The sequence below is a fragment of the Anoplolepis gracilipes genome, chromosome 11, assembly GCF_047496725.1.
Source record: "Anoplolepis gracilipes chromosome 11, ASM4749672v1, whole genome shotgun sequence".
Taxonomy (NCBI): Eukaryota; Metazoa; Arthropoda; class Insecta; order Hymenoptera; family Formicidae; genus Anoplolepis; species Anoplolepis gracilipes.
In genome coordinates, this window is record NC_132980.1 from 11,897,273 (window position 1) to 11,917,886 (window position 20,614).

Sequence of the window (20,614 nt, forward strand, 5' to 3'; positions counted from 1 at the left end):
TGAAAAATGTCATAATTATAAAACACTATGAAGTGGAAAGAGATATGTTTCTCCTCCAAATTTATTTTAATTTCCATGCAAGTTATTGTTTGAACAGAAAAATGCATCTTATAAAATGAAACATGGTTTGAAGTTTAGGAACGATGCATTTCATCATGCACATAAAGAAAAAAAAATAGAGAAATTGTTTAATATATTTATGTATAATAGCGTTTGTTTAGAAAGAAGAAGGAATAACAAGATATATGAAAAATGTCATAATTATAAAACACTATAAAGTGGAAAGAGATATGTTTCTCCTCCAAATTTATTTTAATTTTCATGCAAGTTATTGTTTGAACAGAAAAAATGCATCTTATAAAATGAAACATGGTTTGAAGTTTAGGAACGATGCATTTCATCACATATATAAATACAATCATAGAGTGCAACTGCAATATTCTATATTATAAAAATCGTATTACATAAAATCTTTCAAAGAGGCAATAATTTATTTCTATAGCAATTCTTTTCATATATATATATGACATTCGACTTTAAACATAAGCAAATGTATTAAACCCAATGTTCTTATTATATTTATTGAGGTACTAGTGTTATCAGTATTAAAATATTTGTAGAAATATTCTCTCTTTAATGACTTATCGCGATTATTTTAAAAGTAAAATTTTAGCTAATTCTAGATGATTGTAGATTGTATCAAAATACTGCTTTACCAAAAAATATAGATGATATTTTATCGTTAAAATGCGCAATATAAAAAACGATGAGCCCAGTTTTATTAGTGATAATCTTTTATTTAATAATAATAATAATCTTATAGGGAAAAATTATATTAGTTTCCTTGATCTCTTCTTCCATCATATAATGTAAGTTTGCGAGTATTTTACATATAGATAACATACTGCATTATTGCATTTTATTATCGCATTGTACGGTATGATAACGCGATGTAATGCAATACGATACGATATAAAACACATCATAGTAATAATATATAGCTCATTAATAAAAAAAATCCAAATTGTATAAAAAAAACTCAAAGTAAATTTAGCGATATTAATCATAGTTTTAATCAATTTTACTTCGATTACAATCTCTCATCCGTTTACGCTCAAGTATGTATTAAGATCGAGATCCCATGAGCATGTGAATCAAGTATTAAACTGTCGAGCGAATTTGTAGTCTCAGCTAGATTTTAAGCTTGATTAGTGCCTCTAGATATAAGTATTCTAAAAAATTAAAACAATCTAGTTGAACTTGCAAAATAAACCTTTATTTACCAGATATTAAATATATTATTTTGTAACATCTTGATAGATATAGATACCATTCTTCCTGATTAATAATTTATTATTATTCCTTTTACTAATCGATACTTTTATAGTATTACAAGTACATTTCCGAATATGCGATTGATAGCAAAAAAAAAAATATCTAAAGGCTGAATATAAGAAAATATTACATTATAGTATATTATTATATATACTACTGTAACGTCTGATAATATGACAACTTATATTAAGTTTGTGATTAGTTGATTATTTTTATTTTTTCAAATAAAATGTTTTTTTTTATGATAATAAATTTTAATAACTTGAATTTTTAAGGTAAAAATTTCTCAAATTTAAATAAAAAAATATTAGCTTCTTTGATCTTAGTTAAGAACTACTTTGAAAGTATGTTTTGTGTAATAACATGTACCTCCATATTTTCATATAAGAAATAATTTTTTTCAGCTAAATATATTATATCACATCCTACATAGAATATATGAGAATAAATTGATTCAATCTAATGGTATGATTTTTATTCCTATTTTGTAAATATATTATATAATATATTTTCTTTCTGAATACATTAAATCTAAGTGAGAAATATACATCTTTAAATAAATATTTACATACGTTATTGAATATTATATTATGATACATAAAAAAATCTTATTAACATAACAACAATACTGATTAACTTAAAACAACATTAAATATCGTTACTTCTCTCTTCCTTTATCCACCAATATAATACTTGTGTGTGTATATATACTTGTGTAAGTATTTATATATACATATAACAACTATTAATTATTAATTGTCATTATTTTTGTTATTATATTATTTTTGTTGATGTTGCATTGTTAATTTTGCTATCTCCTTACCTAATGTATCGATATTGTCCTGTAAAGTGTAATAAAAAATAACAAACGGATAAATTTGTTATACACATGTTACTGGAATGTTATTGCAATGTTATATATTTTCTAAAATAATGAATATGCTATTCTATGACAGAACGATCACTTTTTGGAGCAGAAGAAAATAATTAAAATTTTTTTTTAATTTTAAATGTATCTTAATACATACAAAAGAAAAATTATATGTAAGACTCAAAGTATATAAAAGAGATTTGAACAACTTTGAACTTGTTGATATATATGTGTAAAAACACAAAAAACAAGTTTTTTCACAATAATAATCAAATCGTAACGAATATTTAAACTTTGTATTTCTCATATTCTTCACATTTATCAAAATACAAAATAAAATGTTTCAAAAAGTGATCAGAGTTATTTAACATTACCAAATATAATATCATATTTTTCGTTTATTTCTTGTTTATATAATTTTCATTTGTTATACTTACTTTTAAAGTAATGTTTTTTAATAATGCATCTTCGAGAACTGTTTGTAATTTTTGGTTTATTTCTAAAGAAAGTTCTAAAGTCATATTCTCATCTGAAACTCGATGATTGTAAACGGATGCCATAATACCCCCATGTCGTGCCAATTCAGCCTGCACATAATTAGAATATATATATTCATTAGAAAAAAATATATAAATATAAATGTATAATAGATAGTTAATATATAGTATAAACTATATTATATAATTGTTTACAACCCCACAAATTTTTTAATTATATTTATTAAAGAATTCATTTTCTTACACTTACTGAATCTCTTCCGCTTCTGATATGCTTGGATGTAAAAACACAAAGACTCTATTATTATCAACATAAAAACAATATGTAAACAACAAAATATAGAACAAAAAGTCTAATAAAGTTGTTGGATCTTTATTCAAGAGAAATTTTCATTTTATTGAGAAAATTAGTTATATTTATCTTTTTTTAAATATTTTTAGAACAATTTCATTTAAGAAAAATAAAAATTGAACTTTTTAAACTATATATTTATACAGATTTATTAATAAACCGTTTGAATAGAGAATAGATATTTTAAAACTATTTTTGCTATATATTGATAAAATGTCTATAAAATATATTTATTGTGAGATAAAATAAAATTAATTAAGTGTTTTTTTTTTTTTTTTTTTTACCTTGTATTTATCTCTTTCATTACATGCTAAAGCTCCAAAGTCTTGACATAAGATATAGTTTTGTATTATTTTTGTTTTTTTCTGTAGCTCTTCCATTAATGTTTGTGTATGTTCTTCAAAAAAATCTATTTTTACAGCTCTTTTTACATTTGTCTCTTGCAGTTTTATAATACGATCCATTAATACTTGTTTATTAGGTTCTACAGAATAAATGTGATCATTATTAGCGTTGTTATCCGATAAGGCACCGTTTAATGCATCGCCTAAAAAGAGACAAACTTGTGATGTCATTCAATACAGCTTAAATTTACCCATTAATCAACTAATCAATGAGAAATATTGTGAATCTTTTAAACCTGTTAAAGAAGTATTAGATCCTGTTCTGGATGTAATATCCAATGAATTACTAGGAGATGCGGCTTCAAACATCTCCAATTTTCTACGACATTGTTGCAATTCTCGCGTCATCTCCTTTATGGAAATTTGATGTTTCCTTTTCAATACTGCATTTTCACCTTGACTATCCTCCCATTTTTGAGCAAAGTTTTGTGCTCGTTGAGTTTGTTCAGCGACATGTTTAGCTAAAATCTCACACTCTTCTTTTCGTTTCTTTCGTTCTTGTACCAAATCTTCCTCCAAAACTTTGATTTTATTAGTCAATTCATTAATACAGTCGTGTAGCGGACCGTGTTCGGATTCAAGATCGCTCGCTTTTGTTTGAATAGCAATAAACTCGGATTGAAGACGTACATTTTTGTCTGTCAGTTTTTGCGTAAAATCTAACATATCCGCTTCTTTTTGACGACATGCTTGCATATCAAATCGCAATTCCTCGTTAGCCGATCGTAATTGTAGTATTTGAGCTTCGGCCGATACTATACATTCTTCTTTACTGTGCACAAATATTAAATAAAAAATTTGTTAATTAAAGTATAGTACAATAAAATTGGGATTTTATTTTTTGTGTCGCAAATATTTTAAAATTATAATAATATAAGATTTAAGTTAATTCATCAAAGAGAAAATTTTGGAAATGGAAAATGATTAAACAAAAAAATTGAGATGGTTTATATTCTGAACATTATAATTTTTATCATATTTTTTACATATATTGCATGCAAAGTTATATTTTTTACGTTCATGTGGTTTTTTTGTATTACTGTATACTTATAATAATGACACACGTACATATTGTGTAATATTATATTCTCATAATATACTTACTGTTGCAATTGGAGTTTTGATGCTTCTAACTGGGAAACTTTGTTTAATAATTCAGTGATTTGTTCTTGACGCTGATTTGCAACAATCTTCAAATCACTTAAATTATTTTCATTATTTAATCGAGCTTTTTCAGATTCTTGAACCTTTAGGCTGAGTCTATTATTTTCTTCGATTAAATTTTGTTGTCTAGATTTTAATGTTTCCAATTCCTTTTGTAATTGTAGCCTTAGGGTTTCTTTATCTTCCGTAACATGTCTTTCTAAAATCAGACGTGCCTGATGCTCTTTTAACTGCTGATCCAATGTCACAGCTTTATTCTCTTCAGATTGCTGAAACTTTCGAAATGATTCTTGCGTTTCACGACGTATCTGTTCGCATTCTTCTTTCATATCATTTATTTTCATCTGCAACACATAAATAATATATTAGAATATATTATATAATGGTATTATGTGTGTGTATATATATATATATATATACATACATATATGTAGTAAACAGAATATATTATATATTATTGATAAATGTCTGAAATGATATGTTTGCAATCAAATTTAGAAAATAATTCAAAGTATGTAAAGTTTTGTTTGCAAAATCTCTTTTAGATTTATCATTATGTAAAGTCAATTATCAAAAGTTATTGATTTAATAAATTTTTCAAATTGAAAGTATTTTTATATACAGATTTTTTTCTTCTCAAGGCACAATTATTAATTTAATTTAATATAATATAAGAATAATAAATAATATACATAATAGTTTAGTATTTAGTATTTATCAGATCTAATTATTACGCTGGCATAATTCGAAACATAATTTAAAAGTTGCTTTTTCTTACAACTTAAACTGTGCTGTAAAAAAAAAACTGGACTGTATAGTATATTTACCAAAGCTTTATCTAATTTCTGTTGAGTCTCCTTCTGTAAGTCTATTTCAGTTTTAAGTTTGTTTTGTGTCCACTTCTGTTTGATTTCTTTCATTTTAGCATCTTCTTTTAATCTTTCTATTTCCTTTTGAAGATCAGCAATCTCACGACATTTTCCATCCATAATGTTACATATTCTTGTACGTTCACCCTGCGTTTGGCGTAACTTGTTTTGCAATAATTCTTGGTCTTTTAGAAGTTCTTTAACTTTGCGTTCCGTGCTATCTCTCGCTCTATTACATATATTACGAATTAAATTTTATAAAACAATTGTATGTATTTATTGTATATAGATGGTTTATTATGAAAACTAGTTAACTAGTCGACTGGGATATTTACGACAACTCCGATTTCTTCCCTAAAAATCTTTATATATACAATCGATAAAGTAATATTAAAAAATATTAAAAAATATAAAAAATGCTTGAAAAATATTTTTTATTTTTAATTGATTTAAAATATATTTGCTGCTTCTAACTGATTTACCTTCATATTTGAGATTTCATAAGATTACACTTTTTTCAATTGTGTCTAAAAAAATAATATAAATAATATATAAAATTATGCAGTTTTTTTTCTTATACATACCTTTGTGAATCAATCAAATGTTTCTCGCTAATTACGTATTTCATAACCATGTCTTCCTTCTCTTTATTAACCGCCATACACTCTTTCTTTAAAGCTTCTTGCATATCCAGCGATGCATTCAAATCAGCTGTTAATTTATTTATAGTTTTTTCCAAGTTCTCCGTTTGTAAGATAAACGTATCTGTATTTGTTTGGGTTTCACAGAATGATTTGTTCAAGCGATTCGATTTCTCTAAATGCTCAATTCTTTCTAGCAATTTTGCGTTCTTCAGCTTTAAACTAGTATAATCCTCCAATAATGTAAGATATAATGGATGTTCTGACGAGCCTAAACTTAAAATATTTGACTCTACCAAAGTACTAAGACTAGATGAATCTTCTTCATGCATATCATTATGTAACTTTTCTTTGTGCAGAAAATTACTTTTATTTTTATTTATTTCTGACACATCGTCTTGTGGTTGTTCATTGGTAATATCACAATCTAATCTATCTACATCATTCTTTTGGAAAATATATTCTTTCTCCTCTGATATTTCATTCTTAAAATTATTATGTAGTTCTGCATTCTTCAAATTATCACATAGTTTATTCTCTTTTATACATGTAGATGGATTTACTTCAACTTCACTATCTGTTGTACTATCTAACTTATCTTTGTTCTTGTCATAATTTGGTTTTACTGTACAATTTGTCATATGATTATTACTGGGATTCATTGTTAAATCTGTGTCCAATCTAGTCTTTCCGATTATGTCTTTTAAAGAAGATTCATTATTAGCATAAAATCCCATTATACCATTAGTGTCAATGGATTTTGATATATGATTGTATTTCATTGCCAAATGTTGCGGTAATAGAGCTTTTTCCATAATGTTTGTCGATTTCTCTGTGATAAAGTTGAAAAAATTACGACTTTTATTTAAAAGTTGAACATTTGATTGCATTATAGTTATCGGATTTGTCAGGAGAGACATTTTAACAAGTTTACTGTCATCAGCTAATGTCGGTCGAGTCGTCAAACTATTTTGCATATGGGCGTTTAATGTTAAAGTTGAATTTGTCTCATTTTCCTTACATAGATCTTCTTTCTCATCTTGATTTTTCTCATTTAAAGTCACATTATTATTTATCTGTGATTGCAAGTCTAATATTTCTGTACAAGATTGTTCCATTTGAAATATATTAGTTTCTACAGCAGCAGTTTGTTCTTTAAAATGATTTTTATCATGTTTATCTTTTATTAAATTATTTTCACATACATTAATAACTTCTTCATTCACAGAACATTGCAAAGCAGATGAAAGACTTTTTGTTTTACTCAATCGATTAAATAACGTTTCTTCTTTATCCGTGCATATTCCTATTATATTTTCATATGTACATAACACATTTTCAGATTTATGAACTTTATTTTTAACTAGAAATGAATCTAAATATGATACTGGTATTATGGACAAAGAGACACTTGTATTATTGGAAAATGATTCCCAAAGACATTCATTGTCGTATGAAAGGCAGCTCTCACTATTAGATAAGTGATATGTTGGAAGTTTTGTATTAGAAATGTTGATACTCGATTTATCAACATCACACCTAGTCAATAAATTAATGTTGCCTATCATTTGACAATCTGATTTTAATCTTCCATCACTTTTTCTCGATAATGTTGAATCGCTTTTACTTCTGAACATATTACTTTTGTAACGTTTATTTTGAATTTGCAAAACACCATTCTGCATTGTCGAGCCTGGTTACATATAAAAATAATTATTAGAATCAGTATGTCTTTTAAACTCAAGTTTTGATGTTAATAAATTATACATAAATGTATTACTGCAGCATTTCTAAAGAAATTATTTGACATGTACAGAGTTCATTTTCCTTTCGAATTAAAAGTATTGAAAAGAACAGGAAAGCAGCATTAATTTTATATACATATATATATATATAAAACTGTATATATATATATATATATATATATATATATATATATATACACATTATATATACAACAATCTGACATACTGAAATAAATACACTTTGTTTGTAGATTGAATTTATACCTTCGATTAATCGAACATCTTGCTTTGGAATAAAATTAGCGCCGTCACATTTTTCGGGAAAATTCGTTTCATCATCAAGAAACTCTGATTGTTCGCTCATTGCCAATTGAAATATCTAATCAGTGCATAAAGCTGATTTTATCTCATTATTTCACACAATTTGCAAGTGTAAATCAACAGTATCGAAGACATTTATTCATTTCTGATATCATAAAAAAACAGTCCGCGACATTTAATGTTTTTTTTATAAAACTGAAAAACTGGCCTATAAATAAAGAATTGATTATAAATTAAATGTATGCGCAGCTGTCAATTGAAAACTACACAATCAGCATTTCCAGGATATATCACAGTATAAATACACTATAGTTAAACATTGAGTATATTGATATGTCCATAGACATATAAAATACATAGACGAGCTTATTCGGCGATTAACGAATCATTTGCGATAAAGCCCATATCAAGCTAGATCTACATTGGTCGTATCGTAGTATCGTAAGTCGTAAACTGTAAGAAATTAACCAATCACAGTTGAACGTGAAGAGAATAATCAAATCTGATTGGTTCTTTCCATTGAACTATATCCTAACTGGAATGCGCACCAGGCCGCCATTGCCGTTTAGACAAAGATAACACGTATATATATATATATATATATATATATATATATATATATATATTTATAATTTTAAGAAAAATATCATATTTATTATTGTGAGATTATTTATATTTGTGTTCGCACGATGAATATACATAGAACTTAACTTTACATAAATTGTATATGTTGGAAAAAGAGAACTATACTCTAATGTTGCTCTCTCTTTCTAGACAGGTCACGTGACCCTGCTACGATACGACCAATGCAGATCCAGTTTCAGACTACGCATTGAAAAGAATTTGACCAATCAGAACGAAAGGAACTAAAATTTCGTTGCTTTTTGATTGGTCAAATTTTAATCTCCAATACGTTTTCTGATGCGAGTTAAAAAGTGGTATTGTGATATCGAACTTAGCTTCGATGTGCATCAGACCTTTGAAAGTATGGAGCATGAACTGCCTTTCCTAACCTCCTAACCAACTGATTACATCTTGGATTTAAAAATGATGCTAAATAACTTTTTTCAAGTTGAGGACATTTTTTTAAATATGCAAATACATACGATGTATTTATTTATGTCCCAAGTTAAAAACGATCTTAAAGAAGATTGGGAGAACTTTTGTAATAAAATATATTCGTCATATATTCGCCTTTTATCTCAACACTGGAAAACTTTATCGCTCATTTTTTATTACTCATTTGTGTGTTTATATGCAGTTCATAGTTCATATCCCATATTTATGCATCTTAGAGTGACACACATTAATCTTCGGTTATCTCGTATTAATACATTGCGTTGTCAACGAACTTGAAATATTAAATAAAAACACCATTTTCAAACTAATATTATGAATTTACACTCGAAAATATTTTATGGAATGAAGCAAAGGTATTCACACACATATATTGTTTTTAACAATCAATTTTAAAACTATTATAATATATCTACTAACTGAATAATATTTTTAAATACATTAAATTATACATATAGATATATGTGGAGATTTTGTGAATTATTTTTTGGTTATTTATTTCAGATCACAAATACCATTGTTACAAATGGTTGTAAGAAATTATTCTAATATGTACCGACAATATTCTACGGAGAAGAAATATAAATTTTCTAAAAATTTACAAAACTCTGTTACGTCGTATGCAACATATATTGCTGTTGCTGCATCAGTTTTAGGTATATCCTATTATACTTTTAAATATAAAAAAAACGTTTATACTTTTAATGCTACACAAGATATACAATGTGGTCAATTACGAAAGGATATGAAGATCTATACCTTGGAAGAAGTAGGAAAACATGATAAAAAAGAGAATCGTATTTGGGTTACTTTTGGACAAGGAGTATATGATATAACAGACTTTATAGACAAACACCCAGGTGGTTCTTCAAAAATTTTGATGGCAGCAGGTGGTTCAATCGATCCTTTCTGGTCAATTTTTGCCAATCACAATACACCTGAAATATATTCATTGTTAGAATCTATGAGAATAGGAAATATATCAGAAGAGGATGCTAAATCCAATAAGAATGATTTGTATGATCCATATGCAAATGAACCTACTAGGCATAAAACTTTAATAGTCAACGGTCATAAACCCTTCTGTGCAGAACCACCATCTTCAATGTTAGTTGAGAGTTTTCTTACACCAGTGTAAGTTTTATATATATGTGTATATATATATATATATATACACATATATATTTAAATTGATTTTCTCTACTATGTATATGTTTTGCATATATTTTTAACTATATAACATTAACATTACATATTATTTTCTTTGCATAGTGATTTCTTTTATATTAGAAATCACTTACCAGTACCTCAAATAGATTTAAAAGATTATCAACTAGAATTAGCAATAGAGGGCGAAATAAAAAAGACACTTGATTTTGAGACAATAAAAAAGTATGACAAACACACAATAACAGCAGCTATCATGTGCGGTGGAAATAGGCGTTCAGAAATGTCAGAGGTATATGTTATACAAAAATTAAAAATTTCTGTTCAGTATTTACAGCACTTTATTTATAGGTAAAGAAGTTGAAAGGGATTAGCTGGAATGTAGGCGCAGTTGGAAATGCCACATGGACTGGTGTACGATTATATGATGTATTAAAAGATTTAGGAATCAATGAAGATGCATTTAATCATGTTCAGGTATTTTTTTTCTAATAAAATGTAGCTCAATTATTATATAAACATTGTTATTAAGTTCTGTAAATATTAATGCCATTCTTCTGATTCCTTTGTTAAGGTTTGCATCTAATTGACAAAATCTAAATTAATTGTTGGCATATATACATATTTATAAATAATCTGTAATTTTCATTAAAAAACGCTTTCTGAAAAAACATTAATATTTTTCTCATTAGTTTGAAGGATATGATTTAGATCCATCTGGTACACCATATGGTGCAAGTATTCCTATCACCAAAGCTATGGATCCAAGAGGAGACGTTATTTTAGCTTATGAAATGAATGGTAAACTATTAAGCAGAGATCATGGATTCCCAATTAGATTAATTGTTCCTGGTGTCGTTGGTGCAAGAAATGTGAAGTGGCTTAGTATGGAAAATTTCAAGACTAATATTGATTATATATGATTATTGAATTCGAATATGCTTATGTTTAAAATAATTTGTTCGATAGGTAAAATATGCATTTCAAAGCAAGAAAGTCAATCGCAGTGGCAACAGGGCGATTATAAAGGATTCTCCCCGAGTACAGATTGGGACACTGTAGATTTCAGTAAATCGCCTGCGATACAAGAAATGCCCGTAATATCGGCTATATGCGATCCACAAAATTCGGACGTAGTTGAAGTAAAAAATGGAAAAGTACAAGTAAAAGGTAAAAAATAAAACTTGGACAATTGTCACATTATCTGGACTGTTACAAAAATAATGATTAAGATGTGATGAGTATCAGAATTATCTCTGAATTTTAAAAATTCAATTTGAATCTTTCAAATATAAGAAAAATTACATGTAATATATTTGAAATATATTTGTATGTGATGATATGCCATTTATACTTACAATTAGTTTTGCTGTAGTAATAAGAATTTTAAACTTATAGTTATTATACATAAATGTTCGTGAAAAATATATTCATAATAAAATATAATAAATTTCATCAGGTTATGCATGGTCTGGTGGTGGTCACAAAATAATTCGTGTCGACGTAACTAATGATAAAGGTAAGAAGAAAAGAAATAAAAGTTTAAATAATCCTCATTATTTTCATTTTTATGATTTTCTAGTATTAAATTTTTATATTGTTTTTTATATTGTTTAATACAGGAAAGACTTGGCATACAGCAGATTTGACAGAAGATCTTCAGGCAAAGCAAGATCGATACTGGAGTTGGTCATTATGGAGAGTGGAACTTCCTGTCAATAAGAATATTAATGAAATTGAAATCTGGGCGAAAGCAGTTGACTCAGCATATAATGTTCAACCTGAAAGCTTTGCTAATATTTATAACATTCGAGGATTGCTTTGCAATGCATATCACAGAGTTAAAATTAAATTAAAACAATAAATATCACAATTAGTATTTTTCTATCAAGCGTAAGTAATTTTGCTCTAAGTTTGTATCTTATGAATTAATCAAGAGTTATAACTATTGTATTATATCGATTAAATAAATCATTTTAGGTTTTTTACAATTAGGAAAATGTCACTGAGTTGATATTACTGTGAGAAAAATTTTAAAAAAATTAAATTTTTTTTATCTTTTGACACAGATAGTATTTTAATTTTTTTTTTTAAAGAATACTCTCATATTATATAATTGGGTAAAAATGCCAAATAGGGGATTTTGTTATGAAATAAAAAAATATGTTTGTATACATTTATTATTTTTATTATATATATTTGAATATATTTTAGAAAAAATCCTTAAATGAATATTTGAATTTTATTATAATCTGAATAATTATCTTATTGTCAAATTAGATTTTAATAGATTATTATCTTTTCTTTGAATAACAATAAAGTAAAAATATTTTAGATAAAATTTATTACTCTAATATTATATATATATATATATTTTACATATATTCAAATTTTTACTAAATAAGGTTTGAGTCTCTACTAAATAGGGTTTGAGTCTTCAATAAATGGGGTTTGAATCTCTGCTAAATTGGTTTGAATCTTCACTAAAAAAGATTTGACACAAGTTTCAATTTCAAGCAGCAGGTTGCAGTTTGGCTGACAAGTAAGTTCTAACCTTGAGGTATCTTTTTAACTGAATAATTTTGAATATAAACGATTTTCTTAGTTAAATTCTAATTATTTAATATATAATATTTGAATTATTCTTATTATAATTATTAAATTTTTTAAGAAATTGATAAGAATCATTATATATCAAATAATCTATATCTCTTTCACTATTCTATAACTTTACATTTGTATGAATTATAAATTTTATAAAAATATATATGAATAATTTGAATTTGCTGTGTATTACAATTTTTTACATCTTAACAAATAAATATATAAAAAAATATTTTTGTTCACTGCAACAAAAGAAATGAAAGAAATATATTAGATATGATATTAGATGTGATGTTTTCTCTAACCTTTTTTGAAAAGTAATATAAAAAAATCTAAGGAATGCGTTTAGACATTATATTTTATGTATATTACATGAAAAAGTTATTCTTAAATACTATATATTTTCCTAGATTTTGTTAAGTATGAATAGTACATAACAAATAATTTGTTATATCAATGGCTATGAGAAAAAGAAGTGGCTCTGGTGCCAAACGTCAACACAAATGCAAGCTAGTACCAATCTACGAGAGTTTCTTCAAGGGTGAAGATTTAACCTTAGCTCATCCAAATTTTTGGAATGAGCTGTTTCTTATTAAACCTATGGTATGTATATTTTGGTATGTATACATGTTTTTAAGCAGTAATTAAAAAGTCCAACAAATAACCTATTTACATTTGTTCTGTACTCCGTTACTACTTGTGAATTTTATAGTTTCTATTTTTAAAGTTTAGTTGTTATTGTTTATGCATGAATACTTTGATTGTTACAACTAATGTGACTTTCAAAAAATATGGGATATTTTTATGTAGTATATAAAAATAGAGATTATGAATTCGGATTTATATATTTTTGATATATAAATGATTTAAATGTAGGTACTAAATTATTATTGGTATTATTTTTTATTGGAAAAAAACATTATATATATATATATATATATATATATATATATATATATATATATATATAAATATGAATATATAACATATTGTAGGTACCTCATATCGAAAATGAAATTTTGCATATGACATCGGAACAATTAAATGCTAGCAAAGAAAATTTGAATGCATTAGTATGCCATTGTGTTGATACATTAGTTGATGAACATCCATTTAGAATAGTATATGCGCTGCAAACGTTAGCAGCAGTTATTCAATCCATGTACAAAAAAGCTAACCAAGGAGATTATGGATTTAATTTAATAGACATTCTAGTAGGCTTTGATTCTGCAGAACAGAGGATGACAACATTAATGCAACATTGCAATAATTTTTTGACAGGTATGAGGAGAGATATATACAAATAATAATTTAATAATTCTAAACATTTATTTATTTTGCATCTTAATTGGAAAAAAAGATTAGACAGCAAAATAATGAGAACAATTTTATTTTTTAGGTGAATATCCTGATAGTTTGAAAGCTTTGTGCCTGAAGTTATTGTTGGTAATAGTTACTGGTATGGACAATATCAGTCAAAATACTTTATTGGAGTATGTGATGCTAAACAGTGTTTTTGAATCATTAATTCAGGTATGTTAAAGGTATTTATAAGCTACATATTATTTTTTTTACATTTATATCAAATTTGTATAAATAGAGTATATTTGCATAATTTTAATGTGATATTTATTTAATGTCACTACAGTTATTGAGAGATACAGCTACTAGAAATCGCCATGGACATGATGTGGTTTTATTATTAACACTTCTAGTCAACTACAGAAAATATGAGAGCGCAAATCCGTATATTGTGAAATTGTCAATTTTGGACGACGAATTAGCCCTCAATGGATATGGACAAGCTATATCAAGTTCATTAACAGAGTTTTGCCGACAATTCGCTCAACAAAGAGCAGGTATCGTAAATGTAATAATATAAACTCTTTCTTCTAATTTGAAATCTTTTTTATTTAATATAATGTCTTAAAAGAGAGAAGACTAGCTAACTTCTTTAGGACATTTTCTATAGTAATATAATATAATTTGACACGTAAACGTTTTTCAATGCAATAATTAACATATTTTCAGAGATACAAGCCTCTTGGTTATCCTCTTTGACCAGTATAGTCGGTAGCATGTTTGTTGGAGAAGAGGAAGCAAAAACGCAACAAGTTCGCGCAAATAATGCTCTACTTTTAGCTTTGTACGAGGCTACACATTTAAATCGTAATTTTGTAACCACTCTGGCCTATACGCAAAGCGATACCAGTGCACCGCCATCGCCGAATAATACTTTAGGTCCGAACGCGGTAGCTCCTGGTACTTCGCCACCTGATGTAACGTCTCAACCGTTCAATTTATTAGCAACTTTTCTGCAATACTGGTGAGAAATAAAAAATTAATCAACACATGTCCTCAAATAATCATACTTTTAATAATCTGCCATTTGATAACTATAAGATATCTGTTTATATTACAGTTCAATAGTGATGCAAGTTATTAGAACAGAGGCTATAATGAATAATGTGAAATTATGTTTCTTGATACTAAGCTGTATCGCGGAGGATCAATATGCAAATAGTTTGATGCACGATGCGAACCTGGCGTTCAGAGTTCAGTTACACAGAGTGCCCATGCATCATAGAAAATTACAAGACAAAGCAGCACCTGCTCAACCACTTGCAGCTACATTACTCGGTATTTTCTTGTAGTATATCTTACAAGAATTGCATGTTTTCTAGAAATAGAAATCAAAGAAAAAAAGGTTGTTATTTTAGTAAAGGTTGTTATTTAGTAATGTTATTTGGTAATAAATTAACAACTTTTTAACTAATAAAATATATTATGTGAATATAAATTAGGTGATTTATAATAAATTAATTAAAATGCTACCTCTTATGTGTGTTTTTTCCATGATAATACATATTTTTAAAGATATATATTGTGTATTTTATTATAATTTATTAATTATAGATTTACTTGTGGAATTTATAACATCGCATATGATGAAGAAATTTCCACTTGAGTTATATCATCAGTGTATTGGCGTTTTACAAAGACTGCTGTGCTATCAAAAAAGATGTCGTGTCAGACTTGGTTATCAGTGGCGAGATCTTTGGACTGCATTAATCAATTTGCTGAAATTTTTAACAACACATGAAAGCCATCTCATTAAGAAAATGAACATATTTCCTTTAGCTATTCAGGTAAAGAAGAGATAGAGAATTAAAAAATAAATATTTTTATATATAAATAAAAAAATTTGTATATCGACATAATCTATATCAACATGATTACATAAGATAATATTTTTGTTGCTCTTCAAAACAGGTGGTAAACATTTTAAACTTTTTCATTACATATGCTGATACATTCCTGTCATCACCCAATAGTTATGATGAATTATTTTATGAAATTATTCGTATGAGGCTTATCTTTACCAATTTAAATGCTATGGGTAAGTGGCTGATAATAATAAAAAATCTTTGCAGGATTACAAATAAAAAAAATAATGATATTTTGTAACGAGATGTGAAAATATATTTATATTTTAGCGCTCAGATATTCGACTAGTGAAGCGTACGAGTACAAAGAACATGCGCTTAAATTAACAAATTCTCTTGTGAATGTGAGAGATATAGTAAATCATTTCCCTCCAAAGATAGCTGCATGGCTAGCGAAAGAGAGTTTGTCGACCCCAACGGAACAACAAATTTTAACTATCATAATACAGAATTATGACAGTCTTGCTTTAAAACTACAAGATAATCTGGATCAATATGAGAGATATTCGGAAAAGCCTAATCATACTGCATTTTTTGAGGAAATGGTAATTATAAATATATGTCTAAAATTATTACACAGTTAAGTTTATGTAGTTTATGTGTATTTCCTGCTGTATAAATCTTATGTAATCTTTTGTATATAAATAGAAATTTACGTCATATACATACGTATATATATATATATGTACATGTATATATAAATTTTTATTTGTAATGTAAAACAGAATATAAGATTTATATGAAAGAAATAAAAGAAAAAAATGCCTGAACTTACTTTTTTAATTTATATTAATACTATTATTTCTCAAAATTGGTTCAATAAAATTTTTACACTTGCACATAGTTATATTCAAGCAATATTTTAAATATTTTCAGGTAACTGGAGTGATAGTAGATACACGGGCTTCGATAGATCTTAATACTTTAGATACACAAACTATACTAGAAGAGCTATCAAATATCTCATAATGTAAGAGTGTGTATATTGCAATATATTTTCAACATTGTGGCTATTGCTGTGTGTGTTATTTTAATATATCCTTATAACATACATCCCACGAACCAACTTCTGTCCTAAACTACTTAAGGTTCCTAATATTCACTGATATATTGAATTTGATGTTAAAATCAAGAAATTTTATGAAATATTTGTGCATAAAAAATTAATATAATTTAGCTTCTATTATTATTGTTTACAAAATAAAATCAGCAATCTACATATTAGTATGTATATATGAAATTTATAGAATTAAATATATTGATGAAATATTCTCTTTTTCAATAACCCATGGCCTATTAAGAATTAGTTTATTAAAAATTTAGTATATTAGAATGTTTGCTAAAACATGTATTACACATGATAAGAAATTAATATTGTAACATTTACAATTTATTATTTATAAAAAAGCTATATACATACAATTATATATTCTTTGTATAAACACGAATATGTATTAAATATATATAAAAGGTTTAGATAATATACAATGCGGACACATGTATTTTATTTTTTATATAATACTATGTACATATATCTTCCTCTCTTTTTTTAGACGCTAATTTTTTAAATTTATATCGTCAAAATAATGACTTATCTGTTCTAACGATAATTCATTATAAACTGAATTATTTATATCGTGAACTTCAAATAAAGGTATCGGTTGAGTTGAAGCTTTACCAATAATAATTATGTAAGGATAGCCTAATGCACGCGCAAATACAAATCGTTTACCAATCGTAAGATTTGCACGATCATCCAATATTGCATCGATATCGCGTTTGCAGAGAATTTCAAACAGTCGCTCGACATAATTAGATGCACTTTCTTCTTTACTACCAGCCTGCGAACGATAATTTGGTATACAATAAAGCATGATCTTTAATGGAGAGATAAAAAACACTGCATCTATCATTATTACCTTTGGTGGTATAATGCAAACTGTATATGGTGCTAATTTTACTGGCCATCTTATCTCGTCAATTGTCGATAAGATTTCAACAGTTAACATAAGAATACGACTTAATCCTAGACCGAAACAACCCATTACCATAGGTTTTAATTCATTTTGCTCCATGTACATTGCTTTTAACGGTTGTGAATACTTTGTATTTAATAAAAATGTATGCCCTACCTGCAATTATCATTTATGCATATTTGTTTCTTTGTAATATTTGCATATTTATATCTATGCTCTCTATTTACATCAATTAAGCAAGTCAGAGAAGTACATATAGATTCTTAAAGAAATTTCTACATTACCTCGGCAGCGGTATGTTGCTGTAATTCATTTTTACACTTTGGACAATTTTTCGTCTTAAAAATAGTTTGATTAATAGAAAAATGACATGAGGGGCATTGAAGTATGACATCTTCGCCGACATTAGATATATAATGATATTCATGTGATACTAGGCCCCCAATTGTTCCCACATCACCTATGACTTTTAATAACTATCATTAAATAATTTTTCAACTTTTCACATGTCTTTTTAATCTTATATGCAGATTATGTAAATATAATAAATAATATAAATAGAAAAAATTAGTTACACACCTTTCTCATATTTTATACCAATCTGGTTAAAAATATTATTATACGACTCGCAGACTAGATTATATGTATATTTTGCATTATCTAAATTAGTATCAAATGTATACAAGTCCTTCATAATAAATTCTCTGCTTCGCAGAAAACCAAGTCGAGGTTTCATTTCATCTCGCCATTTGCTAGAAATTTGATATAACTTCAAGGGTAATAATTTAGTTGAACAATAGCCTGCTGATGATATTAAGTCACAGATAGCTTCTTCATATGTCTATAATAACATAATACTATAATGATACTCAAAATACACATTTTATATGAATAAAAAATATTATTTAATTGATATCTAATAATCTATATATTATTTAGATATAAGCTCTCTGCTACATAGGTAATAAATATATTACATTACTGCAAAAAGATTTAGCATTAATTACTAAAACTAATTATACATAATTTTGCAATATAACTATTATAATTTTTTAAATTAGATATCACTGTAATTATATTCTTTTATTTAAAAAAGTTTTTAAATTTCTTTTAAAAAACCTTATAACTGGTAACTTTATTTAAAATAGAATTTAAGATAGAAAAATGATATATCTTTTGCATACTAATCAAACAATAACTTGTTATATTCAATTTGCTCAGTTTCTTATAGAAGTTTTATTTTTATCTTCATAATAGCTACAATTGCATATGTTAAGATTAAAATCTATTTTATTTTATTCAATTATAGATAATACATGAATATATTTGTGATAATAGTAATGCGATATAGGTTTTTTCAAGCAATTTTTAACTAAACAAAAATATGATATAGATTATGTATTTCTTACTTACTGGACTTAATATATATTCTTTCTCATGCCTATCTTTAAGTGTAAATAATTCGTCTTTGTTAGAGTCATATCTGTTAGTCTTTTTCCATAGTGAGGTAGAAGTTAATGCTGGAAGCAATATCTTTTCTGCACCGAGATTTGTCATTTCTTTATCCACAAGATTTATAAATTTATTCAAGACCCGCATTCCCAATGGCAACAGAGCATACATTCCAATGCTAACTGGTTTAATAATTCCATAATTAATCATTAACTGAAATTACAATTTTTATTTTCAAAAAAAAAGTTAAAAATGCAATGAAGGCTTCAAGTCAAGAAAAACTTAATTGGTTTTAATAAAATACACTAAAAATAAAAGAAATATTTGGAACTTAATTTGTCCCAAAAAATTGTCAGTTTTTATTTGTAACTTTTAACAGATTGCCACTATATCGAGTAAATAGGATAAATTATATTTGTAATATGCATATTTTATATTAAAAAAAAGCTCAAAAGTTTAAAAAATTAATTCTTAAAAGATTTCTTTCTTTTTTTAATTAATATTTAAAATAGAAGAAAAAGAGGACATACCTTATGACTTTGAGACATTTCTGTTTTATCTCCAGTATTCGATAAACCAGTCGTCATAGGTTGAAATACTCTGGACATTTTAGTTAAATTAATCATTGTTTTACTTGCCATTTTTATAAAATATTTATCAATATTATACACATAAACATTGATTGATAACTATCTTATTCTTCTTTTAATATTAACGATTGATAAACACGAGTAGCGAATGTCGCACGTTGCCGGCGAATTTGCAAATGTAAAATTCTTCAGTCATAGATGATGGAAAATTGTTATACAAGCTTGTTGAACGTAAAGATTGGCTACGAATAGAAAATTTCTAAAGTTTCTAGAGCATCACGGATATGTTCAGATTGGTTGTCAAATAAGAGCGCCATCAGTG

General features: G+C 26.4%; 4 protein-coding genes across 10 annotated transcripts; 2 read left to right on the top strand and 2 right to left on the bottom strand.

Annotated features, from left to right (window-relative positions):
• Positions 1 to 1,918: 1,918 nt before the first annotated feature.
• Golgin104 (coiled-coil domain-containing protein 186) lies at positions 1,919 to 8,522 on the bottom strand. Of its 3 annotated transcripts, none has more exons than XM_072902755.1 (9): positions 8,143 to 8,522; positions 6,077 to 7,826; positions 5,451 to 5,721; positions 4,564 to 4,967; positions 3,696 to 4,231; positions 3,340 to 3,602; positions 2,954 to 3,001; positions 2,644 to 2,793; positions 1,919 to 2,177 (listed from the first exon to the last, which is right to left on the bottom strand). In XM_072902755.1, the coding sequence occupies exons 1-9, from the start codon at positions 8,240 to 8,242 to the stop codon at positions 2,115 to 2,117; spliced, it is 3,585 nt and encodes a 1,194-aa protein (XP_072758856.1). In that variant the 5' UTR covers positions 8,243 to 8,522; the 3' UTR covers positions 1,919 to 2,114. The 3 variants fall into 3 exon arrangements, with proteins under 3 accessions (XP_072758856.1, XP_072758857.1, XP_072758858.1); XM_072902756.1 differs by having other exon boundaries at positions 1,921 to 2,177; positions 2,954 to 2,977; XM_072902757.1 differs by lacking the exon at positions 2,954 to 3,001 and having other exon boundaries at positions 1,922 to 2,177.
• Positions 8,523 to 9,215: 693 nt separating this feature from the next.
• On the top strand, positions 9,216 to 12,559 carry Shop (sulfite oxidase). 4 transcript variants are annotated; one of them, XM_072902138.1, is made up of 9 exons: positions 9,216 to 9,632; positions 9,781 to 10,383; positions 10,549 to 10,735; positions 10,795 to 10,920; positions 11,136 to 11,328; positions 11,413 to 11,613; positions 11,903 to 11,962; positions 12,066 to 12,336; positions 12,424 to 12,482. In XM_072902138.1, the coding sequence occupies exons 1-8, from the start codon at positions 9,592 to 9,594 to the stop codon at positions 12,305 to 12,307; spliced, it is 1,653 nt and encodes a 550-aa protein (XP_072758239.1). In that variant the 5' UTR covers positions 9,216 to 9,591; the 3' UTR covers positions 12,308 to 12,336; positions 12,424 to 12,482. The 4 variants fall into 4 exon arrangements, with proteins under 4 accessions (XP_072758239.1, XP_072758238.1, XP_072758237.1 ...); XM_072902137.1 differs by lacking the exon at positions 12,424 to 12,482 and adding an exon at positions 12,540 to 12,559 and having other exon boundaries at positions 9,219 to 9,632; positions 9,781 to 10,410; XM_072902136.1 differs by having other exon boundaries at positions 9,219 to 9,632; positions 9,781 to 10,410; positions 12,424 to 12,477.
• A 298-nt stretch (positions 12,560 to 12,857) lies between these two features.
• LOC140671081 (armadillo-like helical domain-containing protein 3) lies at positions 12,858 to 17,287 on the top strand. Of its 2 annotated transcripts, none has more exons than XM_072902135.1 (11): positions 12,858 to 12,985; positions 13,458 to 13,650; positions 14,043 to 14,328; positions 14,447 to 14,580; positions 14,696 to 14,906; positions 15,079 to 15,373; positions 15,470 to 15,687; positions 15,964 to 16,196; positions 16,321 to 16,447; positions 16,545 to 16,819; positions 17,151 to 17,287. In XM_072902135.1, exons 2-11 carry the CDS (start codon positions 13,504 to 13,506, stop codon positions 17,241 to 17,243), a joined length of 2,019 nt encoding a protein of 672 aa, XP_072758236.1. In that variant the 5' UTR covers positions 12,858 to 12,985; positions 13,458 to 13,503; the 3' UTR covers positions 17,244 to 17,287. The 2 variants fall into 2 exon arrangements, with proteins under 2 accessions (XP_072758236.1, XP_072758235.1); XM_072902134.1 differs by having other exon boundaries at positions 12,960 to 13,003.
• Positions 17,288 to 17,746: 459 nt separating this feature from the next.
• On the bottom strand, positions 17,747 to 20,475 carry Prors-m (prolyl-tRNA synthetase 2-like protein, mitochondrial). The gene is made up of 6 exons (XM_072902140.1): positions 20,233 to 20,475; positions 19,664 to 19,915; positions 18,830 to 19,091; positions 18,535 to 18,716; positions 18,194 to 18,406; positions 17,747 to 18,115 (listed from the first exon to the last, which is right to left on the bottom strand). The coding sequence occupies exons 1-6, from the start codon at positions 20,341 to 20,343 to the stop codon at positions 17,831 to 17,833; spliced, it is 1,305 nt and encodes a 434-aa protein (XP_072758241.1). The 5' UTR covers positions 20,344 to 20,475; the 3' UTR covers positions 17,747 to 17,830.
• Positions 20,476 to 20,614: the final 139 nt, after the last annotated feature.